The following is a 23,527-nucleotide window of genomic DNA, read 5'->3' as shown; positions in this document are numbered from 1 at the left end:
CAAAGTCCTCAATAAATCTAACAGTGTTGCTGACTGAACTGGCAGAAGAAACCACTTTGAACAGCCCCAGAAAAGAGGCAGCAAAGCAGATTATGGAGTTTGAAGCACCCCCAACATGAGGCATTAATGTTTTGATGCAACACTTGGAGCTGGGGCCTAACAATTTTAACTTCTTCTTTAATCTCCTCACTCCCCTTTTTTTTTTCCTCTCAAGATCAGACAAAGGGAGAGTCTCAGTAAAGGACATGAACCGCTGAGGGCATTGTTAAGGAGACATTGGCCCTTTTTGTCATTTGTCCAGACTCTCCAAGCTGTAATTAATGGGTTAATTTTTTGCTCTTGAATGCCTGCTCCCTTTGGACCAGCTGAAACCAGTCCTGACAAAGTGGGATTTTGGAAATGCAATGGAGAACCGAACTTTTCCAATGCTTTCCCTGTTCGTCATTCAAAGAACAACAAAAAGCAACAGCAGTTTCCCAGAGACTGGTGGAAAATCAAATCCTGCTATCAGCAGGTCAGAGAAAGACTCTGAGAAACCAGACACAGCCCATGGGGGTCAGGAGCAAAGGCAGGGCATGAGGAACAGAAGATGAAGTTGATCAAAGGACTTTCTACCATGAGAAATCCTAGACTCCAGAACCACTTTCCAAGGCAGGCAGAAGCGGAAAGCCCTAATGCACAAGAGAAAAAAATGTTGTCAATGTACTGCAGGAAAAACTGTCCACAGCCAGCAGAGAGGGGAGGAATTAGGGCTTTTCACTTTTCACCCTCTGTCTACACTGACCATCAGTCTTGCAAACTAAGCCCAGCTGGGACACACTGGGATTTTGAGGGAACACCATGAAAGACCACTTTTTTTTTTTTTTTTTTTTTTGCAGAAACCAGGGCTACAGGACATCAGACCATCTTTAGAGCCAGTGCAGTTCAAACATGTAGTTTGGAGACCTTGCACTAGAAGGTGCTGCTTTTTCAGAGAGACGGGGGAAAAAAAGTCTGTCTTTCCATTTTTATCCTACGTATGCATTGTTAAGCAGCTCTTGCATTTCACCCTGAACAGTTACAATAGGGGAACTAAAGCTTCTTCATACCACAGATTCAAGACAATGATTAATAACAATTATCAGCAGTGATTAGTTAATACGACCATAATACAACAATCCCACTGCCTGCCAGTCAATTGCAGGCATCAGCGTGCTGAAGCATGACAACTGTTCTCATTAAACACTGCTCGCTCCTGGGGACGAGAGGAGAATCCTCTCCGCAGCAGCAGCCTCAGCTGCGTGTGATGCAGGCTGCAACTTCCCATGCTGGAATGGGGCAGGGAACTTGAGTTTAGACATGTTGGAGTCAACAGAGAGATCACTGCTCTATAATCATGTTAGAGAGAAGGTAATAGTATCCTGGGTGCATGGCTCTCACTTATTGTTGGGTCTTTAGTTCAGTAATTGAAAAGGAACTATGTATGAAAGGGTGAAATTGGGGTAAGTAAGCAGAGGACAACAAAAAATGTTTACTTACAAGGCTCCTGTTCCAAATTACACAAGCTGGTTCTTCAAGTGTTGCAAAAGGGTTCACTATGGAAAGGAACTTTAAACATGCAAGTATAGGAAACAAAAGACCCATTTTCCAGCTACAGAAGAGGAGGAAAGTAGTCAAGGAAAGAAATGGACCCGAAAGGGGGGTGGTAGGAAGGCACTTTCCAACAGATGGAGTGGCCATTTGCAAATACTAATAACTCTTTGTCTCCAACTAAACAAAGGAGGGCTAGAGACAGATGCCACATACGTACCTAGATTTCCCAGGAGAAGAATGGAAGAGAAATTAGGACAGAGCAGATGCTCAGGAACTGAAATTTTTGAAGAGTAACCGAAACACACAAGGAGCTGTTATTGCTCAGGTGAGCTCCAGCTGCCTCAAGGTATGTCTGTATCATGCAGTACGGAAACACGCAGATGTGCCCTAGGCATCTCAAAAAAGCCAGCAAGGTCAGAGTCGTGCAAGTATCTCTTCAGATCCCCGCGCTCCCCTGAGCCCAAAGGGTGAGAGGAGGCTAATTTTTCACCAGTGCATTTTAAGCTATCTTCAGGAAGCAGATAAGGTGGCACGTCTCTGCAGATCAGTTGACGTGACAGATATGTACAGACATGTGCATCCACTGTGAAGTGAATCCATCATTCAACCTGAGATTTGGGTCAGATATTCTGACTCCACCTGCAACTCAACTGAAGACCGCTCAACAAACCAGAAGGATGAGGATGGGGCACAGTGGGTGCTTTTTTCACAGTTTTGCTTTCTGTCCCTTCCAAGTATCATACATATAACTCATGTTACTCTCCAAAAGTCCTTTCCCTGTCCCCCAACCCAAAAAGACTGCACATTCAGGGAGGGAACTGAGAAACTACTCTCCAAGGGCAGGGATTTTTTGTCCTGGTTTCAGAGTTAAACCCATTTTAATGTTAAAGCCATAGCTCCTTCTGCAAAAAAAAAAAATTTAAAAAACAAACAAACAAAAACCCCCAAAACAAAACAAAACAGTTAGAAAAAACAACTTTCTTAACATTAAAACCTTACAGTGTACTGCAAGAACTATTGTTCCAAGCTCCCTTCAGTATCTGGCCATTGCAAGGTTAAGATGGGGATGTGGGTGTATCTTTAGCCTTGAATTTCTTTCTTACCACTATCAGTTAAAGGTAAGCCCAAATGTTATTTTTATCCACTGTATAGACCAGGTGCTACAGAAGTACTTGGTGTAACCTGCCACACTGCAAAACAAGTGTCATACTGAATCAGACTCTCTACTACACTTCTGTATACAAATAGGCAAGTAGTAAAGTCTAATCCAAAATAAACCATATCCCTTTCTGAGTCCTGTTTTATAAGCCAACTAATACCTCCATTTACACAGCATTATTGTCATGGACAGTCAAGAGCAGCACTAATTAGACTGGCACATTAGACATTTGTTAATTACATTCTCAGTTCCAAATGTCAGGAGAGCTTCTCGTTTGTACCTTTAGAAGCTGCAGAAGGAGGAAGGCTCTGTCTCTGGGGAGAAAACAAAAAAATCTCTTCTCTGATGCTGGGTAGTTCTGGAGTTAGCTAACCAGCTACTACGCTATAGCTGCCTTATTTTTGTCATGGACTAATGTCTGCATCTGGATATGCAGATGGACTAATTTTATTCACAAGAATATACAAAATGAGCATCTCTCTGCTGAAGTCAATGGAACTGTATTGGTATGTAAACCAGCAAAAATAAAATCAAAATATAACACATCACTCCTAGCATTTTGATCTTGGTCTGAGATCTGCTCTCACAGATGACATTTCGAAGTATTCACACATGTCTGGAGTTGAACATTCTGTTTGGTCCAGTTCAGCTGAGCAGAACTCAGTTCAAAAGACAAAAACACCATCTAGGTCTGATGAATTAGAGCTAATATTTTTTATTCAGACTCAACTCTGACTTGAACTGATTTTTCCCTTGCCCATGTATATATGGTACATCTTTTAATGTCTTCCTCTCCACCAAAATTATTACACTTTTCTCATGCCTCTCCATCTCATGTGCTTAACACTGCATTTTCACAGCTCTTTCAGAGGTGGCCTCTGAGCCAAATATCACTTCTGAAACACAGAAAGGGGAAGGATGGCTGCCCAAGAAAGTGTAAAAGATGTGTTCAGTGTACCAAGGGACTCAAGAACTGACCAGTAAGTTGCTCTCAAACAAGGGAGCACTGAAAGGAGAAAAAATCTAGGACTAGAGTCAACATCTGTCTTGCACAGAACTGAACAAAGCAAAGGGTCTATCAGCAACAGCAGACAAGCTCATGTGCTGAGCAGCAGTGAAACCATGGTTAAAGTCCTACTCAAAGCTCTGCTCACACAATTGACCTGAACCACTTGCCCCTCGGGGCAGAGAGAGAACTTGCAGAACAACTAAAAGTAGAACTCAGAAGTGCTGATCTCAAATATCACCAATTAACTACCAACACAAAAAAAATCTGGCAGCTGGCACATAATATCTTCAATCTGCTTTCATATGCTTTGGGTCGCCAGGCAGAGAGCAACACTGACTCTGCTGACGCGTTCCAGCGCTGCCTTCTCCATCAGCCACGCTGTGGCAGACAGCAAGGAGTGCGCGAACCGCCTCTTCCACTGAAGTGCCTGTGTCTGGAGCCCTCTTGCAAGGTCCCACAGAATTAAGCATAAATAGATGGTTAGATTCCTTTGATAGTTTTGGAAATGTTCTTTTAGATATTTAAAAAAGCAATCAAGGGAGCGCAGGCCTAGTAGTTGAAAGGGAGTATGTCTGTTCCTTGCGGAGCGAGGATCACAGGCAGCTGCATGGAACAGCAAACCCCCACACGCAGGGCTGCAGCAGTCACCAGGGCGCAGCCGCATAGCGAAACGCCCCAAGCAGAAAGCAATACGGGCTTTCTGTACCTCTTGCTTTTTAACTCCTGCATCTTTCCTGAGAGAAAAGGGCCACACACATCTTAGCTTCTGCTAGCACAGCAATTCACTTGTGATGCTCTACAAAGGATAAGTGAACCTACCTCGAACAAAAGCGAGATGCTTTTTCTTTCTCCATTGATAGCATGGGGAAAAAGTTGCCTGTTCTCCAAGTTCAAGAGTCTGCACTAGCCTCAGCCAGTCTATGCCAGTGAAGGGGATGAAGGTATTGCTCTTACACAAGAGATCTGAGGCAAAAGAAACCCCTTAACACCTCCCATCCTTCTTCTTACATGCTTTAGCATGCAAGCAAGAGTTTGTGCAGAGTCATGGATTTCTAACCTCAGAAGCAACAATTGGATGATTTGCTCTGACTTCTCCCACACTCTTTAGCTCCTTTGGCTAATTGTGAGTTTTCCATAAAGCTATCCACTGCTTTGAAGGCTTTGGGACATGGGAAAATCCATCAATTTCCTTAGCTTTTTGATCTGAGCTGTCAGAGCAGGGAATCAGGTCTCTTCAGGTCTGCTGCCATTGTTGTTTTTAGTTATGTGACCTGAAGCAAATCTCTTACCTACACATTACAAACCTCAAAACTGGGCAAAAAGGTTACAATCAGTCCACCAAAGCGCAGCGAGACCATCACAAGAAACATGGTGCCAATTAAAGCAGATTGTCTAGAATTCAAGCACTGTCTGCAAAATGAATCAAAACTTAAAGGTGTTACTACAGACAAACACATGTGCTTAAAATCAGAATTTCTCTGGCTATGTTTACTGTCTCTCACAGTTACAGCCTGTATTTAACAAGGGAGGCAGCAAGCCATGCTTGCTTTCGAAGTGCATTTCATGAGAATTTGCTATGCCATCCCCACTACAGGTGCTTAGACAGCAGCAACAAGATGAGTTGGTAGAAAAGTTGGGTTTATATTAGGCTCAGTAAGATCAGATTGGAGAGTTATTGAAGCCTGACTTTTGACAGGAGATGACAGGACAATGCTAGTCTCAACACAGGCAAATTTTGAACCCACAGACACATTCTGCTACCAGGAACAGCAAGGGTATTTTTGGAGTTATTCAGAGTCTCCTGTGTAGCATGTCTTGTCATGCTCCTCTTCAGCCTCCCACACTTTCTCCACCTTTTCTCCTCCCCTGCAGTGCAGGGAAACTTTGTATTTTTGCATCATTTGCACCCCTGGGGGCACAGGGTTTTCCAGTTGCCCCTTTCCACATCTTTCCACTGAGAAACCAGCACTGAAAAACATTTTCTGGTAGAGCAAAGCCCACTGCTGAACACAATTACCCAGATGAAGGGTTCCAGAGATGGGCCAGTTGCTTGTCTTTTACAATCCAAATGGACCTTAAAAAGCCCCCTAGGGCTTTTGTCACCACATTTGACATTGGGACAGGTATGACTCTGCACCAGTGGCACACAGGAAGACGTATCACAAACGTCACTTCCCCACCGGCTTTGACTTGCTCAGCTCAAGTGCACAGAGCCAGTCCACAAAGGTCTGTGGCAGGGACATGACTTCTGTTTGCCAGCCTAAAGCCCTACCTGAAGGCTGCACCCTCCTTCTAGGCACAGCTGGAGTAACAGTTGCACAGGATGACAATGCTGGAGTTGTGTCTAGACCTGGATTTTACAGATCCCCAGTTGCTGTTTGTACTACTGAGTCGTGCACAAGCTGACTTGGTGGCAACATATAAGGGGAGTCCTGTGGAAAGTTTTCTTAGGATACCAGACCACCACCTCAGTCAAGGCTTGATCGACCAAGTGCAGGTGCTCTCCTAGTTGCACTGCACAAATTTGGACACAGCTCCTTCCAGTCAACAGAGTGACTCCAAAAGCCCCAGTGGCACGGGCTCAGCTCTTTTGCAGAGTAGGCGCAGCCAGCATCAGATGAGCTGGCTGGAGCTTTTGCTTTAGGTTGAAGCTGACTTCTTTGCAGCCTGCACTAGCTTTCCATCTCAAAAGCTTACACAGGTGATGCTTTTTCCTTCCTCCTGCTGATCTATGGATCAATACAAACCTCTTTATTTATCTCATTATAGCTGCAGGGGGGGTCTTCACAGCTCAAGTGCATTTGTCTCCCTGTGATGTTAATACAATCAGGCACAAAGATCACTTCATTAGGAGATCATCTATGCTTGATCTTACTTGAGCTATAAAAATCACTCATTTGTCATATAGACTGTATGGTGAAAAGTGCAAAGCTGGATGACTTGCTTTGGCCCAGGGAGCAGAGTTCAGCTCCAAAGAGCAGCTGGAAGAGGAGCTGTCAACCAAGTAAATGCAGCACTTCCATCACGATTCAGATGGAGCTACAGGCACCATGCTCCAAGCCTCAGTTACCTTTCTACTCAAGGCCCCAACTCAGCCAGTATCTTGGCACCATTTAAGCTCTTGTTTAAGACACTGCTGCCTTGTGCTCAGCTGACTCCAGGAAATCACCCATCTCTGCCCAACAGGACTCATCTACTGCACAGACAGACAGGCACTCGCAATCAGGTATGTAAGGTGCCAAGTATCTGTGCCAGAACCAGAAGAGAGTTTAGCTCTCCTCTACTGTAAAATGATGTCCTTTTTTTTTTTTTCAGTCTGCCTCCTCCACGTTCCTACTACATATCCCTCCTGAAATGCAGAATGCAGGGTTTGATTATTTATAGTGCAGTCAGACAAACACTGTCCTCAGAGCACAGCAGCTCTTTTCTAAGTAGCTGGTGGCCTAGAGGGGATGCTGTCTGCAAAGGAGACTGAGAATGTCCCAGCAAATGCAGTTCTACATTAATAGTCACCTTCCAGCTGGTCACCCAGTGGATGTTACACTTACACAAGAGCATATCTTCAGCAGTAAAGACTAAGATTTGAGATTAACAGCCCAGATTAATCAGGTAGAGGAAAGATTTGAATTTGAGATTCTAATATTGCTAGAAAATGCTTTAACCTCTTGACTAGGACAGACAATAAGGGGGTAAAGGAACAGCACAAGCAGCCTGTCTCCACTAGAGGTTTTTCAGATCTAACCTATTTTTGCAGACATCATCTGAGGACACCTACCCTCAGGCCTGTGGGTGAAGAACACTTTCTTTGTTAATTCTGCAAGGAAAGCATTGCAGCCTTGGGACACTGCAGCATGCAACACAGAATATCCAGGCAGAGCACAGCCTTTGCTGCTGTGTCCCAGCCCAAAAGGGACACCTTCAAAATCCTCCACAGAAATGATCTTGCCCTGCTAACATCTACATTTCTAACAATACTGACCCGTCTCTGTGGATATTGCCTCTCTGCATTATAATTCACTCAGCGAAAAAATAGGAGCAACACTTAATGTTCTTCTGAAAACCTCAGGATGAAAGCAAGCTATTACAGCACTCTCTGTGCCACTAAGTTATTAATAAACACACAAAGCCCTGAAATCTTTTTAGTAGATTCTCACTAAAAAAAAAAAAACAACCACCTGTACATGCCAGAAATTCAGCAGCACAGGAAAAACTGAATCCTTGGTTCATTATTCATAGAAATTTCTGGACATGAATTAAATACAAATGCTTAACACCAGAAGAGCTCATATAGAGCACCATAATGCAAGTTCTTCTCACATTATCAGCCAGGATGGTTTTCAGGAACTAGTGATGACAAGGAAATTCAGGGAGAGATAATTATAGATCACCAGGTTGACACTGGCCCCAGAAAGGAGAGATTAGTTGTACAGCAGGAACAAGATGAAAAACTGTAATGGAGCATCCTAGCACTAAAGAAGACAAATTGGCAAGAGGTCTGCTATATAGCACTGGAGAAATAGATATGTCCTCACAGAATGGTGGTGAAGCCTCCTTGGTACCCTTCTGGAGAGGTCAATTTCAAAAAGCCAGAAGGGTTTTAAGGGTCTCATTCCAGCGCCCAGGATTCAGAATCAGACGGCAATTTCCTGCAATCAGTGGTTTTGCCTCCTGAATCTGGAAGTGCAGCAGACAATGTTGATTGCAGCTGAAGGTAAGAGCTGAAAATGAAGCACAGCAGCAGAACAGGCTGGAGGGAGCAGTCATACAGCTGGAGCTGGAAACTGCTACAAAGGCAAAAGTAAAAGTCAACAAGCCAAATTGCATGGAGATTTCTCAAACACGTGTGCAAAAGCAGCATGACAGCATTTGTACAAGGGGCCTCATGTACTGACCGTAACAGATACGTGGCAGACCCATGGCAGTCATAAAGGAGAAAAGAGAAGACATTAGAGACTCTGCACACAGAGCCAGAGCAGCTCACTCCCAGCCCACCTCTGCTAGTCTGGAGGGATGGCATTGCCCTGTCTCTTCACATTAAAGCATTAAAGCCTGGAGCTGCTCAGACAACAACTAGCAAAGCCACTGTCGCTCAACACATTGCCTCTCCTTTAAAATCTCACTGAGAAGTATCACCCAGTTGAAGGAGTTGCTTTGTTGTCTGTTCTGTGCACGAAGTATGTGAGCACATTTTTGTGCCCAAAGGCCTGCTGAGCTTCAGATGAGTGAGACTGTATCTCCCAGTTCTGTTAGTAAATATAAAATACGCATTTCCTCCCAGGGTGTTAAAAGTCAGCTGGTCAGCAACCGAGCCTGTTAGTGATCTCGGGGCATCAATAAAAAATTTAAAATCATACACTCAGCCCGTGGCATCTCATAAAGCACTCATTGCTTCTTACCCCAAATTACAACAGCATATAAAGGAAGGGAAGGGTATAACCCGTCTATTTCATATTTTTAAAATTAATTTTGGGGATGTCAGTGTTTCTGTTCTGTTCTGCTATGAAGCTTTGGGCTTGTATGGGAACATCCGTCACATGTGCATGTGCATTCACATCTCCACAGCCATCACTACATTGAGGCAACCTTTCCCAAAGGAAATGAAAAAGAAACTAAGAATTTGACTCTGGGTGGCCAAAAAGTTCCCAACCTACTGGACCCAGAAAAAAAAAAATGCACAGGGAGCAAAGGCTGTTTACGTCATCATTGTGATAAACCCTATTCCCTGCGTTAGTCTTGTCTTGCTGTAGGTGCAGCTTCCCAAGGACAGCTGCACAGGCGGGCAGGATGGACAAGCACGCTAGTGGCAGCAGGCCATCAGCACCGTGACACAAAGCTGCAGGATTCCTCAGCCCCAGTACCCCACCCCGGGTCCCCATACCTGCACCCTTGATACAGACAGGCCACACGCACCTTTTAAGGCTTCTACAGCAATGCCAGCAGAAGCGACAAACTTGTCTTGAATTAGCCAGCTGAATAAATGCAAGAGAATGGAGCTATCTGGCTATCTGGTCCACAAAGCACAACTGCTTATAAAAAGTCTGAAAAGAAATTAAAAGAAATCTTGTAGCTCTATCTTGTGACTTTTTTTTTTTTTTAAATTTTATTTTTTGCAAAACACCCTCAGTAAGCAATGCAAGCCTGGGTAATTGGGACTGCAGCTCTAGGACACACAGGTGTTATCTACGAACAGCTACTGGGCATTAATACAAACTGGTTTACACATTATAAATATTGACAAGCTCTGTGCACAGCAGCTACAAGAACTCTATGTCACCAAGTAGCATTTTGAGCTGATGACACACAGCTAAATCTTGAAAGCCATGTAATGTCCAAGGAAGAACATATTTTTTTCTGCAGTATCGTGCTCCTTTGGACTTTGGCGCATCCATTTAAATGAATCCTAAGGGAATGTGCTTGTTGATCTGATTTGCCCACTTCTCATAGTAAATATTATGCCCTCATCTATTCAATTTCCTCCCTCCTTGTCTTGAAGCACTAGTTTTTCAGCTAATCACTGATCCCAAACCATGTGTGTTTTCCCTTCTCTCTCAGTTCCCTTGATGCCTCTAATTCATGCAGGGAGCAATTAATGCTCCACAGACACAGCTGGCTCATTGGGTACCCAGCAAATCCCCTAATAAGTCTAGAGGAACAGCATTCACAGCAGAGTAATCTTCCCTTGAAAAATACACAGCTGTCCAGAAGGTGAAGCTGGTCCCGCCCTCCAGCACACACTCACTCACACATACACAACAATTTGGTTCCCTTGATATCCAGTGGTCCCCTTTGGTATGTATCATCCTTGTGTTCCAAGTTGCAGTGACCTGTTGTAGGAAGAGGTCATTCCTGCATGTTTTTCTCTCTTAATATTTGCACTTTTTCATATGTACTCTGTCTCACTGCAGTTCTTACATCTGAGTCATCATCAGTTTTGGGTTAATGGGGATTATACACAATCTCATGTGTAAACCTTGAGCTGTGAGTCATTCAAATGCTAAAGCCTCTATTGCTCCGTCTCCCGAGGACTGCAGAGAAATCTCTCCTGGACAAGCTACAACCCAATTACATATTGTCTTGCTGGACTAACCCTATTCCTTCTACATTGATTTTGTCACTGCTGCCTGCAGGGAACTTTGTGACCATCTGCATTTTTAAATAGGCCCGGTGTGTGTGTGTGTGTCTGGGAGAACAGTAAGTAAATGTTCATTATGTAGAACAGCTCATTCTTTCTGGATTGTGAACGATATATAGAAAGACTGTTCTTTCCAATAATAAGCTTTGAAATCTCATCTGTTTCCTCTCCTTGCTTTTCAAAGTCATTAAATTGAATAATTGATTGTCCATTTCTCCGGAATATCTCGGTCTTTGTCTGTTTAATGTCTGCCTCTCACATTTTCCTACTGCTGTGAGTCACTTAACAGAATTCCCACTGCTCCACTTCTCCTCAAGACTAGTGATGATGCTCTCCTCATGTCCCAGGGAACATCACAATAACTTGCTTTTTGTCTTCATTCACTTCCCCCCACCAAATCTTTTGCCATAAAATGTTTGCACTTGGTCTCATCCAACCAAAGCCCCTCAACAGTCTTTCAACTGCCTCCTCTGTGATACTCCATAAGGAAAGATCTTTCTCGAACTGCCAAAGGATAATAAAGAGGCAGAGAGATTGAATAAGTGGCCTCAGATGAGTCTTCAGCAGAGCTAGGAATAAAACCCTACTGTTGCTGTCCTCCACTAGTGAACCAGAAGATTAGCTCTCTTACTTCCTTATGAAATAAGACAATGAAAAACTGTTAATGAAGCTATGGGGACACAGCCTGTTTCTCTGATTCTTTAACTTACAGGTTGATTTAGTACTAGTACACCACCAAGAGATTGTTACAGAACACATCTCATCTAGAGTACCTTCTTTATCTCCCAAGAAGCCTGATCACCAGATCTCACAAAGTTTTGAATCATCCCTTTTGATACAGCCACAGATCTCTTACAAACAGCGTGCAACAAACCCAACCAGCTCAGTGATGCATACAAAGGGATCCTAAGTATTAGTACACCAGTAAATATATGTATGAACAAATTTAAGTACTTTTATTGCTCTGGAATAATTCCTGATTAGGTAACAGCAAAGGTACTGCAAGTGTTTTAAGCTGCTGGTAAAAGAGGTGCTTTTGATGGTCAGTAGCTGAGAATTGTACTGGTGAGGCACCAGAAGGAACAGGATCCATTTCACTGTGTCTTACTCACACTGGCTTTTACTCACAAACCTATTGGGAAGAGGCAGCAGATTAATTTCTGTCCAACTTAAACCACCGAAGTACAGTACGTATGTGCTGCAAGTCAGATGAGCGAAGGGGCTATTTTAAGGCACTCAGCTCACAGATGCACTAAAATTACGTCTGATCTGTAAAAACTAGAGGAAGAGACAGGTTTTCTACTTCTTAGTTAGTTCTTTTATTTTCATAAATGCAAGTCCTATTCCAAAACAGTTGTGGGGGGAGGGGGAGAGGAGGGAACTCATATTTGAACTTATCAAAACTTGCTGTGTAGAAAAATATGGTCGAACTTCAAGCTGTGTTCAAATGCTTTCCAAGTATCTTTCTTGTACAGTAAGAAGAGTACATCACAAGCTTCTAATGACTGATACCCAGAAGGCTGAGGAGAGTGAAAGACACTTTGCTTGCCTTCTAAGAATTTGCTTTCACTTACTTTAGTTATGAGACATAAATTCCCATTCCCCTCTTCAGTACTCACAACTCAGTTACCATACCAAACAAATGGGATGCACAGGTAACAAGATCACCTATGAAATAATACTCCATGAACTAAATGTTTACTGCTTCACAGAAGCAATACTTTCTAAAAATGTGGTCAACTGGTTCAAAAGGAAACAAAAAGCCCTAATTCTTATTTTGATTTGCAAAGTAATTCTATACCCTGCCTGGTCTTGAGCAAGACTTCTCAATCTCTGCAAAATGGTAAAAATTATATTACCGGGGCATTGTGAAGTTTAGAGTTTGTAAAGAATAGAACAAGTAATTACACTCGGCTTCTGCAGAGGGATTTTGATATTCAGTGTATGCCCAGAAAAGGGGCTTTTGACAGTCTCTCTTAGGTACTGCATAGGTAGTTAATAATTTGATTTTAGCAAACATGGCTCTGAAGAAGACAAAAGCAAATTTTAAAATATTTTATTAATCAAATTAGTAAAATTTTTAGAAAAACTCAACCAGTGTTATACTTTATAAATTTGCCTTAGAAGACATTCAAAACAATGGACTGACCAAATATTCCTTATTTACAGTTCAGAAAAATATCTTCTGGTGACACAAATGCACTAAAGGTCTGGAAAGATTACTTACTCCCTGTCATCTGCATTTGAAAAACCCTTTCAAAGTCTGCATGAACTCAGTGAAGATAGGATGTAAGAGAGGAGAGAGCAGGTCACTGTGCAGGGAGGCAGGGGCAAAAAGCAACTGCTGTTTCCCACACAGGAGCTGTTGTTCAGTTTGGATATACCAAAACATTTTTTTAACTGCAGCTCATTATTTTTTCTTTTTTTTATGATCTTAATACTATATTGCACAGTATGTTCATACATTTGCAAAAATGAAAGAACAGCTTTTAAAGGAATTACTCTGGTTGTAACAAGCATCTGTGAGGGTGTCATTATTGTCTCTCCAGATCTGCAACCAAATTTAAGTATCTCTTTCTGACCAGTATTTGACTACTTTGGGTTGCTCTGTGTTGACAATACTTCATTTTGGTTACCAGTGTTAACTATTATCAGTTATCTGTCACAGGTGTCAGTGTACAGCTTCCATGGATTCTTTTGCTATGTTAGCAGTCATCTGCAGTGTACGAAATGGGGATATCAACTGATTCATTCTTCCTCTTAGCACCAGGAGAATCTACAGTAAGCATACTAATTAGAAGTCTAAAAAAACCCCAGAAATCCCAGCATATGAAACAGGAAAATGTATAACTGAAAGGGATGGAGAATGTTGAGCTGCTGCTGAGCTGACAGGAGAGAGAACCTCTAGTACAGAGGCGACCATAATTACTGATTTGAGTACAGTGTGGGAAAATCAGCACGTTTGGCATTGCTGCATGCTTTAGATTCTGTTGTGTATTTCAGACTATTGCTTTGTGACTCCTGGGCCTAGAATTTTTTCCCATAAGCCTTTGTGAGGTTTTTTTCTTTGTTTTTTTAATAGGAGAAAAGCATGAAAATAGAGACTTTTTCCCTTCTGTAACAATAATGCTATGTAGTTACCTCCACTAAAGATTCAGCATTACCTGGTAACCTCACTGTGACATTTCTGTCTTCCTTCCCAGGCAATGTAACAAGAATTTCAGGTGCCAGCGCAGATTCTTATTAAATTAAGTAGTGTTTAGCTGAAAGCAATACCAAGGATAAGTGAGATTCAGCGTGCCAAAAAAAAAAAAAAAAAAAAAAAAAAAAAAAGAGATACCTTAAAGGTATCATTACTTCATAAATACTTCAGATTATTTCAATCTTCTGTTCTAGTTTTGAAAAGTCAGATGACATTCATATCAACTAGAAATGTCTCTGGGACTTCTGCTCTCACTTGAGAAAATAAAGATGAATATACTGTCTTCTCATTAGCATCCTGTTTTGTGCCCCGTCTCATAGGGAGATCTCTTCCAAGACTTTACTTGTATTGTCACCATGTATCGCCCCGTTACATCATGTCCAGCTGCAAATAAAGGAAACAGATTTGGAAGAAGCGGCACTGAATTCAAGTTATTTTTTACATGTGTTTAGCAGTTAGAAAAGAAAGCAAATTCAGAAATCCTTATTGTATAACATAAATGGACTGCACAGAACTTAACACTAAGCTGCTATAAAGTACAAAAACAAACCTAAAAATCTCATCTTCACATAATCATATGTGCAATTCATAGATTTTTTAAAGTACAGTCCAAAAGTAGAAATCTGCCTGCTATTGAAGCTTCTTTAAAACTGTCTACACCATCAACTTAAGCCTTGGAGACAGATTTGTAATGACTCAGCCGGTAAAAAATGGTAAAAATATTTATTAAAAAACCCCTTGAAAATCTTGAATTTCAGCAAGCCTATATAGAAAAGGTTAATCGAGAAGATTAAAACATCTTTTCAAAAATTATTTTCCGTTTCCAATCCACATAATAAGCTGCTCTAGATTTACAAGCTTTGTTAAATGCTGTTATAGTAGATTATAACAATCTGCTATCAAAGAAGCAGCCTCACTGGCTCTTTTGACATACACCAGAGGACACGTTTAACCTATGTAAACAGCCATGTTACTACATAACATAGTATTTGCCATGATGAAATTACACACCTGGTTATGTTTTACAATAGCAAATACGTCATTTTATGTGGCTCTCTACTGACTCAGTTCCTTAGGTGTTTTCTAAGCCATGCACTCTAATCTACTGCTTTAAGAAGCACTGTCTCTCTCACTGCACCTTCCAGTTACAGTTTAATTCTAAAGCCACATCATGTCTTTACAGTACTCACCAAATCATCAACATCACCACCTTCATCTGTGGGAGGCAGAGTTTCATTTTTCTTTTCTTTCGGAGCCAAGAACTGAAAATACAAATGTATTTATATGAAACAGACAGAACTCAGACCCTTAATGTTAAATTAACAGGAACATGTCTCCTTTTTATATCAAAACAAATCCACCTATAATTAAAAATTATGAAGGAAGTCAGTTTTGGTTTCCGACCTTCAAAATAATCTTAAACTATAGGAAATTTCATAAGACTTGCTTTTAAAGAATTTTATGGTGAAGTGTGTTCAAAAGCAGGCAAAGGGATATGGTCCTTCAGACAAGATGCAGTTAAGCTGTAGAACACCCTGTCACAATTATGCTGCAAATATGAGTCCCTAGTCTCATGGGGAGATGGGGAAAGTTCACAGAAGAGAAATCCTGTGAAGTTTACTAAGCCCACAGAAAAAACCTGAAACTCAGGAAGTACTTGAGACATCAGCGGCAGGAGCCTGGGACTCTACACCTTTCCCTACCCATCTGTTACTGTCCACTGTCAAACGTGGGATTCTGGGCTAGACAGAAATTTTGTTCATTACAGTATGGCCATATTTATGATCTTAAAAAAAGATAATTGTAAAAGTAATATTGTGTGTAGCTACCAAATGCTAAAAGACAGCAAACCGCTCCCCCACACTAATATGAATACATACGTAAGCTGACCAATGGCTTGTTTAGCAAATTTCGTAAGTATGACATTCTAGTTCTGCGTGGAATTTAGACATTTCCCATTTAATTCAATTAACATTTAACAAATGAACAAAGATGAATTTTAAAAAAAAGCCCTCAAGCATGCAAGATGGTCAGAATGCCAGTCTTTAAAAATAGAAAATCTATTACATAAAATTCTATTGCCATATCTGCTGATACAACTCACCATATGCCCTTCACTTAAAGCATGGCATCCATAAACAGAAATTAAAGGTAACTTGCTCAGATAATATAACAACTGAAATTAAACATACAGACACTATCTGGAGTACAACTAGCTCTGAATTATTTTTCTCTTAGCCTAACATAGTGGGGAGAAAAAAATTACCTAGAATGGCAGGAAAAAAAAAAACAAACAACTTGACTCTTACTTAAAAAGTATCCAGTTGTCTACAAGTTTTATGGTCTCTTGACAATATCCTTGCTATAAAATAATATTTTTTTTTCTTTTTTTTAATTAACATGCACTGGAACAAGTATTCAGAGCCAGGAACAATCCTGCGCTACATAAAGAGATGTCTGCAAAAGCTGAGGAGAAAGAAAAACCACATTCCAGGACTGAGTTCAATCATCCTTAATTCAGAAACAACTTTGCTATAACTCTAGATGATGAAAGAGAACAGCTAGTTAGAAAACAGCCACATTAAACAGGCTATAAATATCTGCTTAGAGTTTATGTAGCTCTTTTGTGTAAACAGTTAGCTTCTGAAAGCAAGCTACTGTTTAACTGAGGACTTCAACTGTAACAGCCACAGAGGTTGTGCAAAAGGCCATGAGATCCCTATCAGAGCACTATCAATCTCTGAGACAATATACTTGCACTGTAAAATGTTTAAATATTATTTTACATAAATAAAATGTTCTGGTCCTTCTCCAAAGCAATAGTGACAGCTTTATACAAGGGGTGAAACACTGGAGAAGTTACCTGCTGCATCCCAATTGTGAGAAACTACCAGATATTATATCCACTAGGATGGAATGCAAATACCCTGCTTTTGCAGAACACCAAAGATAGAGAATGTCGACAACGTCTGCCTCGTTGTCTCACTACCCAAAGGTCAGGCCTTTCCTACATACTAAACAGCAATATCCAAGAGGAATGTAGAAAGCTTAGTCCACAGACGATAGTCATATTTTAACAACTTATCATACAGATTTTGTATCTGGGGAAAAAAAAAAAAAAAGGAGAAGGTGACAGGGTCAGAAGGAATTAGAATTTCAGGATGCTGTATGTCGTGTATCTTTTTTTGCTGGAAAAGTTCTCAATCCAGTAGAAATGTAAAGCGCATACTATGAAACTGAAAGTTAATGACATTGTCAGCTCTGAAAAGCTTTTTGTGCCAGATTAAATTTAATTTTACATAGTTAATTAAGAGTCAAATGGTATTTCTGAAAGTAGCGCATTTTTCGAAGTTTTCAAAATCAACTTTCCCACACTAAATTAGGCAAAGAAAGCTAAAAGCTAAAGGAATTTAAGATTTGCACTAAATTGAAATCTGAAGTTTCCATCAAATGCTGAACATCCAAAGTTGTTTTTTTTCCCAAAATTTGTTTTGCATTTATGCAAAAGCAAATTATATATAATAGTTGTGCTGAAAGCCATTATCTTCCCCAAAGCAACCAGAAAATGCATTTGACATTTCTGCTGTTTTAACTATCATCCTCATGCTCTCAAAACAGTACCTCCACTAGTGCAGAAAAAAAAAAAACCAAAAACCCCTACCTAAAAAAAAAAGTTCTCAGTAATAGGAAAATATGCATGGATAAGCTAGCTCAACCAAAAAGAAAAATCAAATTTTTACATGTTACCTCTCTAATAAGAGGCCTTGTAAAACTTCCTTTCTCCTTCAAACAGCAACCCTATACACCTAAAATCTTATATCCAAAAAGGTCCTGAAACTGCTACCAGCTAGATGCAGTCTTCCAGTTTCTTAAGTCATATAAACTTGCAACAGACAACGGCAAATCAGGGTTCTGGATCTGGAGAGTGTGTGGGGAGGTGGTTATCTAATGAATTACAGAATTACAGAATTATTATCAAGATTGGAAAAGACCTAAAAGATCATCCAGTCCAACCATCACCAATACTTCTCAGCTAAATCATATCCCTCAACACAACATCCAAACGTTTCTTGAACACCCCCATGGTCGGTGACTCCACCACCTTCCTGGGCAGTGCATTCCAGTGCCTGACTACCCTTTCCGAGAAGTAATATTTCCTAATGTCCAGCCTGAATCTCCCCTGGCGCAGCTTGAAACCATTGCCTCTAGTTCTATCACTGTCTACACGAGGGAAAAGGCCGACCCCTAGCTCACTACAACCTCCCTTCAGGAAGTTATAGAGAGCTATAAGGTCTCCCCTGAGCCTCCTCTTCTCCAGACTGAACAATCCCAGCTCCCTCAGCCGCTCCTCATAAGGCCTGTGCTCCAGACCCCTCACCAGCTTCGTAGCCCTCCTCTGAACACGTTCCAGGGCCTCAATGTCTTTCTTGCAGTGAGGGGCCCAAAACTGAACACAGTACTCGAGGTGCGGCCTCACCAGTGCCGAGTACAGGGGGACAATTACCTCCCTGTTCCTGCTAGTAACACTGTTTTTGATGCAAGCCAGGATGCCGTTGGCCTTCTTGGCCACCCAGGCACACTGTCGGCTCATGCTCAGCCGAGCGTCAATCAGTACCCCCAGGTCCGTTTCCTCCACACAGTCCTCCAGCCACTCCGCCCCAAGCCTATAGCGCTGCCTGGGGTTGTTGTGGCCGAAGTGCAGGACTCGGCATTTGGTCTTGTTGAACCTCATCCCACTGGCTTCAGCCCAGCTCTCCAGCCTGTCCAGATCCCTCTGTAGAGCCTCGCTACCCCCAGGCAGATCCACACTCCCAGCCAATTTGGTGTCATCTGCAAACTTACTGAGGGTGCACTCAATGCCCTCATCCAGATCATCAATAAAGATATTGAAGAGGACAGGCCCCAGCACCGACCCCTGGGGAACACCACTTGTGACCGGTAGCCAGCTGGATTTAACTCCATTCACCACCACTCTCTGAGCCCGGCCCTCCAGCCAGCTCCTTACCCAGCCAAGAGTGTACCCAGCCAAGCCATGGGCTGACAGCTTCTGCAGGAGAATACCGTGGGAGACAGTGTCAAAGGCTTTGCTGAAGTCTAGGTAGACCACATCAAGAGCCTTTCCCTCATCCAGCAGATGGGTCACTTGGTCATAAAAGGAGATTAGGTTGGTCAAACAGGACCTGCCCTTCATGAACCCATGCTGGCTAGGCCTGATCCCCCGGCCATCCCGCACATGCCGCATGATCTCCCTCAAGACTATCTGTTCCCTAACCTTCCCTGTAACCGAGGTCAGGCTAACAGGCCTGTAGTTCCCCGGATCCTCCTTACAACCTTTCTTGTAAATGGGAGTCACGTTGGCAATCCTCCAGTCTTCCGGGACCTCACCAGTCAACAAGGAGTGCTGATAGACGATGGAAAGCACTCCGCCAGTTCCCTCAGCACTCTTGGGTGGATCTCATCCGGCCCCATGGACTTGTGGCAGTCCAGTTGGAGTAGTAAGTCTCTGACCGTTTCTTCCAGAATCACAGGGGGGTTAGCGTGCTCCCCAGCCGAGACTACCAGGTCAGAGAGAGGGGTACCCTGAGGATAACTGGTCTGACCTTTAAAGACAGACGTAAAGAAGGCATTCAGAACCTCCGCCTTTTCCTTATCCTCAGTGGTCACATTCCCAGCCTCATCCAGCAAAGAGTGGATATTCTCCTTTGTCCTCCTCTTACTGTTAATTTATTTATAAAAGCGTTTCTTATTCCTTTTCACCCCAGTGGCCAGGTTAAATTCAGGCTGGGCTTTTGCCTTTCTGATTTCACCTCTACGCATCCTAACGACTTCCTTGTATTCATTCTCAGTTGCCCGTCCCTCCTTCCACAGGCGGTAGATTCTCTTTTTCTCCCGGAGCCTCAAGAATAGCTCCCTATTCATCCACGCCGGTCTTCTTCCCCGCCGGCTCATTTTGCGGCTCAGGGGGACCGCCTGCTCCTGCACCCTTAAGACTCCCTTCTTGAAGAGCAACCAGCTCTCTTGGACCCCTTTGTTCGCTAAGACTGAATGCCAGGGGACTCCCCCTCCTAGTCTCTTGAACAATTCAAAGTCCGCCCTCCGGAAGTCCAAGGTAGCAGTTTTACTATTCCCCCTCCAAGCTCCACCATGAATTGAGAAATTGATCATTTCATGGTCACTCTGTCCAAGGCAGCCCCCAACCTCCACATCTCCCACCAGACCTTCCATGTTTGCGATCAGCAGGTCTAGCGGGGCAGTTCCTCTCGTGGGCTCTCTGACCAACTGCATTAGGAAGGCATCCTCTATGCACTCCAGAAACCTCCTAGACTGCTTCTTCTGTGCTGTGCTGTACTCCCAGCATATGTCAGGGAAGTTGAAGTCCCCCATGAGGACAAGGGCTGACGACCGTGCAGCTTGTGCCAGCTGCTTGTAGAATACCTCATCTGTCTCTTCATCCTGGTTTGGCGGTCTATAACAGACGCCCACCAGGATGTCTGCCTTGTCAGCCCTTCCTCTGATCTTTACCCATAGGGATTCAATGTTATCATCCCCAGTCACAATCTCAGTAGCAGAAAAGGATTCCCTAACGTAGAGAGCCACATCACCACCCCTCCTTCCTTGCCTGTCCCTCCTGAAGAGTTTGTAGCCATCCATTGCAGCGCTCCAGTCATGGGAGCAATCCCACCACGTTTCTGTTATGGCAACTAGGTCTTAGTTTGCCTGCCGCACTATGGCTTCCAACTCTTCTTGCTTGCTCCCCATGCTGCATGCATTACTGTAGACGCACCTCAGCTGAGCCCCTCGCCTCTCTCCTAATCCCAATACCACTTCCCCAGGCCGATCTCTAGCAGGCCTGGCTTTATCCCCTTCCCCTTTCCCATCTAGTTTAAAGCTCTCTCTATAAGTCCCGCCAGCTCCTGGGCAAGTATCCATTTCCCTTTTGGAGAGAGGCAATTCCCATCAGCCGACCTCAGGCCAGGTGCCGAGTAGACCGCCCCGTGATCAAAGAATCCAAAATTTTTGCGTTTGCACCAGCCTCTCAGCCATGCATTTATAAGATGGATACCTGGGACTGCCAACTGCCTAGTTAGCAAAGAGATGCAATCCATTTATTGTTAAAGTCAAGGTAACTGCCATGTTAGAGAACTCAGTTGCAGAGCTGATTTCATGCAATCTCTCTTGTTTCAAAGGGAAGTTATGGCTGTTGTAGGACCTTCAATCAATTACAAAAGAATTTCCCGTATTACAACACCTGGCTGACTGTAGGATGACTTAAACAGAAAAGTAATTTTGAAGTCAGTCTACAAGTCCTTTGCTCCAGCTTAGTCTGGCAGCTGTAAATCTAGTCCTTGATACTCTGTAATTTGTGTTACCTTCCTCTGCAGGCACAGTATTTTTTAGCCATCACAAGCTCACAGTTAAGATAATAGTATGCTGTAAGGTCTTCATGGCTGGTAGACATTTCCCTAAGGAACAGTGGCTATTTCACACAGCATTAACACATTTTGAGTATCAATGGCAGTTTCAGACTAGAAAGTGAAGTTCTCAAGAAACATATTGTCTTAGAAAGTTTACAAGGAAATTGATAGCGTTTGGTATATGTAACAAAAACTGATACTCTTTAAAAGCACCACTTGGGTGCTCTATACAATTATGTGTAATAAGAAACAGTAGGTCCTTCATGTCTAGAAAAAAAAAATATTCTGTCATTTGTACTCTGCACATGTGCTTAGCTTGCTAGACTCTTAGTTTGTTAGCTTTTCATTTTCATGACACTTCTGTGTCTTCTTCACCTTGAGGTAAATTGTTACAGATGAAAAAAGCAGTTTCTAAAATACAACCTTTTACCTGCTCATTAATTCACTCAGGAAGAACATACTTCTACTCCCTTCCGGTTATTGCTAATGTAAGGCCTGGAAGTTGCTAAAATCAATGTGGCATCTTTAAGAAAAGCTGCTTCTTTGCAAAGTACTTCACAATTTCAGCCACAGGTTTACCTTTGGGGGTCTGTAATACAGGGACCTTCTGTCTTCTAAATTATTTAAAATCACAGCTAGCAGCCCAAAATAAGAATGCCTGTCTTATCCTCTCCACACAAGTACAATTTTTGACAGCATCTCTGAATTCTGCCTTCTTTCAAACAGAAGGCATCATTCTGCCTGACAGAATTTACTCCTTTGTAACTGTGATGTCCTTCATTCATCACTGCAGTTACTGGTGTTGTATTTATGTAGAAAGAATATCTGCAAATACTCCAGAACTTTTGTTTCCAAAAGGATCTAATATGATCACCAATAATAATACCAGTATTGTCTATGACGTCCATCAATCCACAAGAGATACATAAAGTGTAAAATATTGATATCACTGCATATATATGGCACTAGCCATAACAACTTTATATTGCTAGAGTTCACATTGCCTTTAGACAAAGAAGTATCCTGATTTTTGAACTCGTGTGCTAACAATGAGATCATAGATCCTTCTATGAAGTTCAAATAGTGATCTTGCATATACAAATAGTCTGTTGCTGTTCCACTAGAGCTCCTGAAATTCCTGTTCTTTGTAGAGGATATTTTCAGGTAAGGATGTCAACACATGCTACTTTCTAAAGACCAATTAAAGCAAATGCTGTGGTACATGCTAGGGAATTATTTTTGCTCTGAATTGCGGCAATTTCAATTGTGTGGCAAAAGGACACTCTTCTTCCTTCATATGGATCCTATTTCATTCACCTAAAGATTCATCCACGTAAGAAATAATCTTCTTCCACAGCATGGGCTCTATACAAATAGATGCTCATTAAAAAACTGATACCTTTTCAGCCTCTTCGCTAGTCACCAAACTTCCCTCTGCTTCATTTTTAGTGATCAAAGAAATCCTGTCTAAAAAAAAAAAAAAAAAAAAAAGAAATATAAAAATATCATTAGAAGGCTTCCCAAAACCACATTTAATGTTAGAAATGAAAAAAGTCTTCCAAATTCCAACTTCTGTATGTGTCATCATCACCAGCAAAAATAAAAAAATACTGCTCAAAGGAAAATGTGACTTGCATAAATGAGTCAACTATGATATAAAAATAAATTAATGAGCATATTCATAAGCTTGTGGAAGTATCCATTTAGGAAACTGCTAATATTATGACATCAAACTAATGAGACACTGAAATCACAGAAAATCTATCAGAAATTACACTTTTAGACATTCACAGTATGCTCTTAGGTACTTAATAGCCTTAGAAAAATTAACTCCTAACATACAAACACTTATTCTGTGATTACCTACAATCTGATTACCAAAGTGCTGGTCTTGCCCCTGCTTTGCTCCTTGGTTGTGCCAGCACCACTATCCTGTGCAGCGAGCACTCCCCCAACCCCCCCCAAAATTTCTCAATTACTTTTTATCCTAATAGTTTTTCTAGTTTAGCTTATGATTTGGCTACATGAATGCTTGTGT

At 42.0% G+C, this 23,527-nt stretch overlaps 1 protein-coding gene across 3 annotated transcripts in view; it reads right to left on the bottom strand.

Moving 5' to 3' along the window:
- Positions 1-12,912: 12,912 nt before the first annotated feature.
- Positions 12,913-23,527, bottom strand: part of XRCC5 (X-ray repair cross complementing 5) — a 52,657-nt gene continuing 42,042 nt past the window's right edge. For 2 of the 3 annotated variants that reach the window (XM_086751138.1, XM_086751139.1), the window contains exons 19-21: positions 22,889-22,956; positions 15,265-15,336; positions 12,913-14,458 (exon numbers count right to left, since the gene is read on the bottom strand). In XM_086751138.1, the coding sequence (XP_086607264.1) occupies positions 14,444-14,458; positions 15,265-15,336; positions 22,889-22,956 (155 nt within the window). In that variant the 3' untranslated portion in view covers positions 12,913-14,443. Of the gene's footprint in view, positions 14,459-15,211; positions 15,337-22,888; positions 22,957-23,527 lie in introns of those variants that run through there. The other variant, XM_086751137.1, reaches the window with a different exon arrangement.

The sequence above is a fragment of the Chlamydotis macqueenii genome, chromosome 6 (genome assembly GCF_036417535.1).
Source record: "Chlamydotis macqueenii isolate bChlMac1 chromosome 6, bChlMac1.mat, whole genome shotgun sequence".
Taxonomy (NCBI): Eukaryota; Metazoa; Chordata; class Aves; order Otidiformes; family Otididae; genus Chlamydotis; species Chlamydotis macqueenii.
This window is presented reverse-complemented; position numbering and strand designations above follow the sequence as displayed.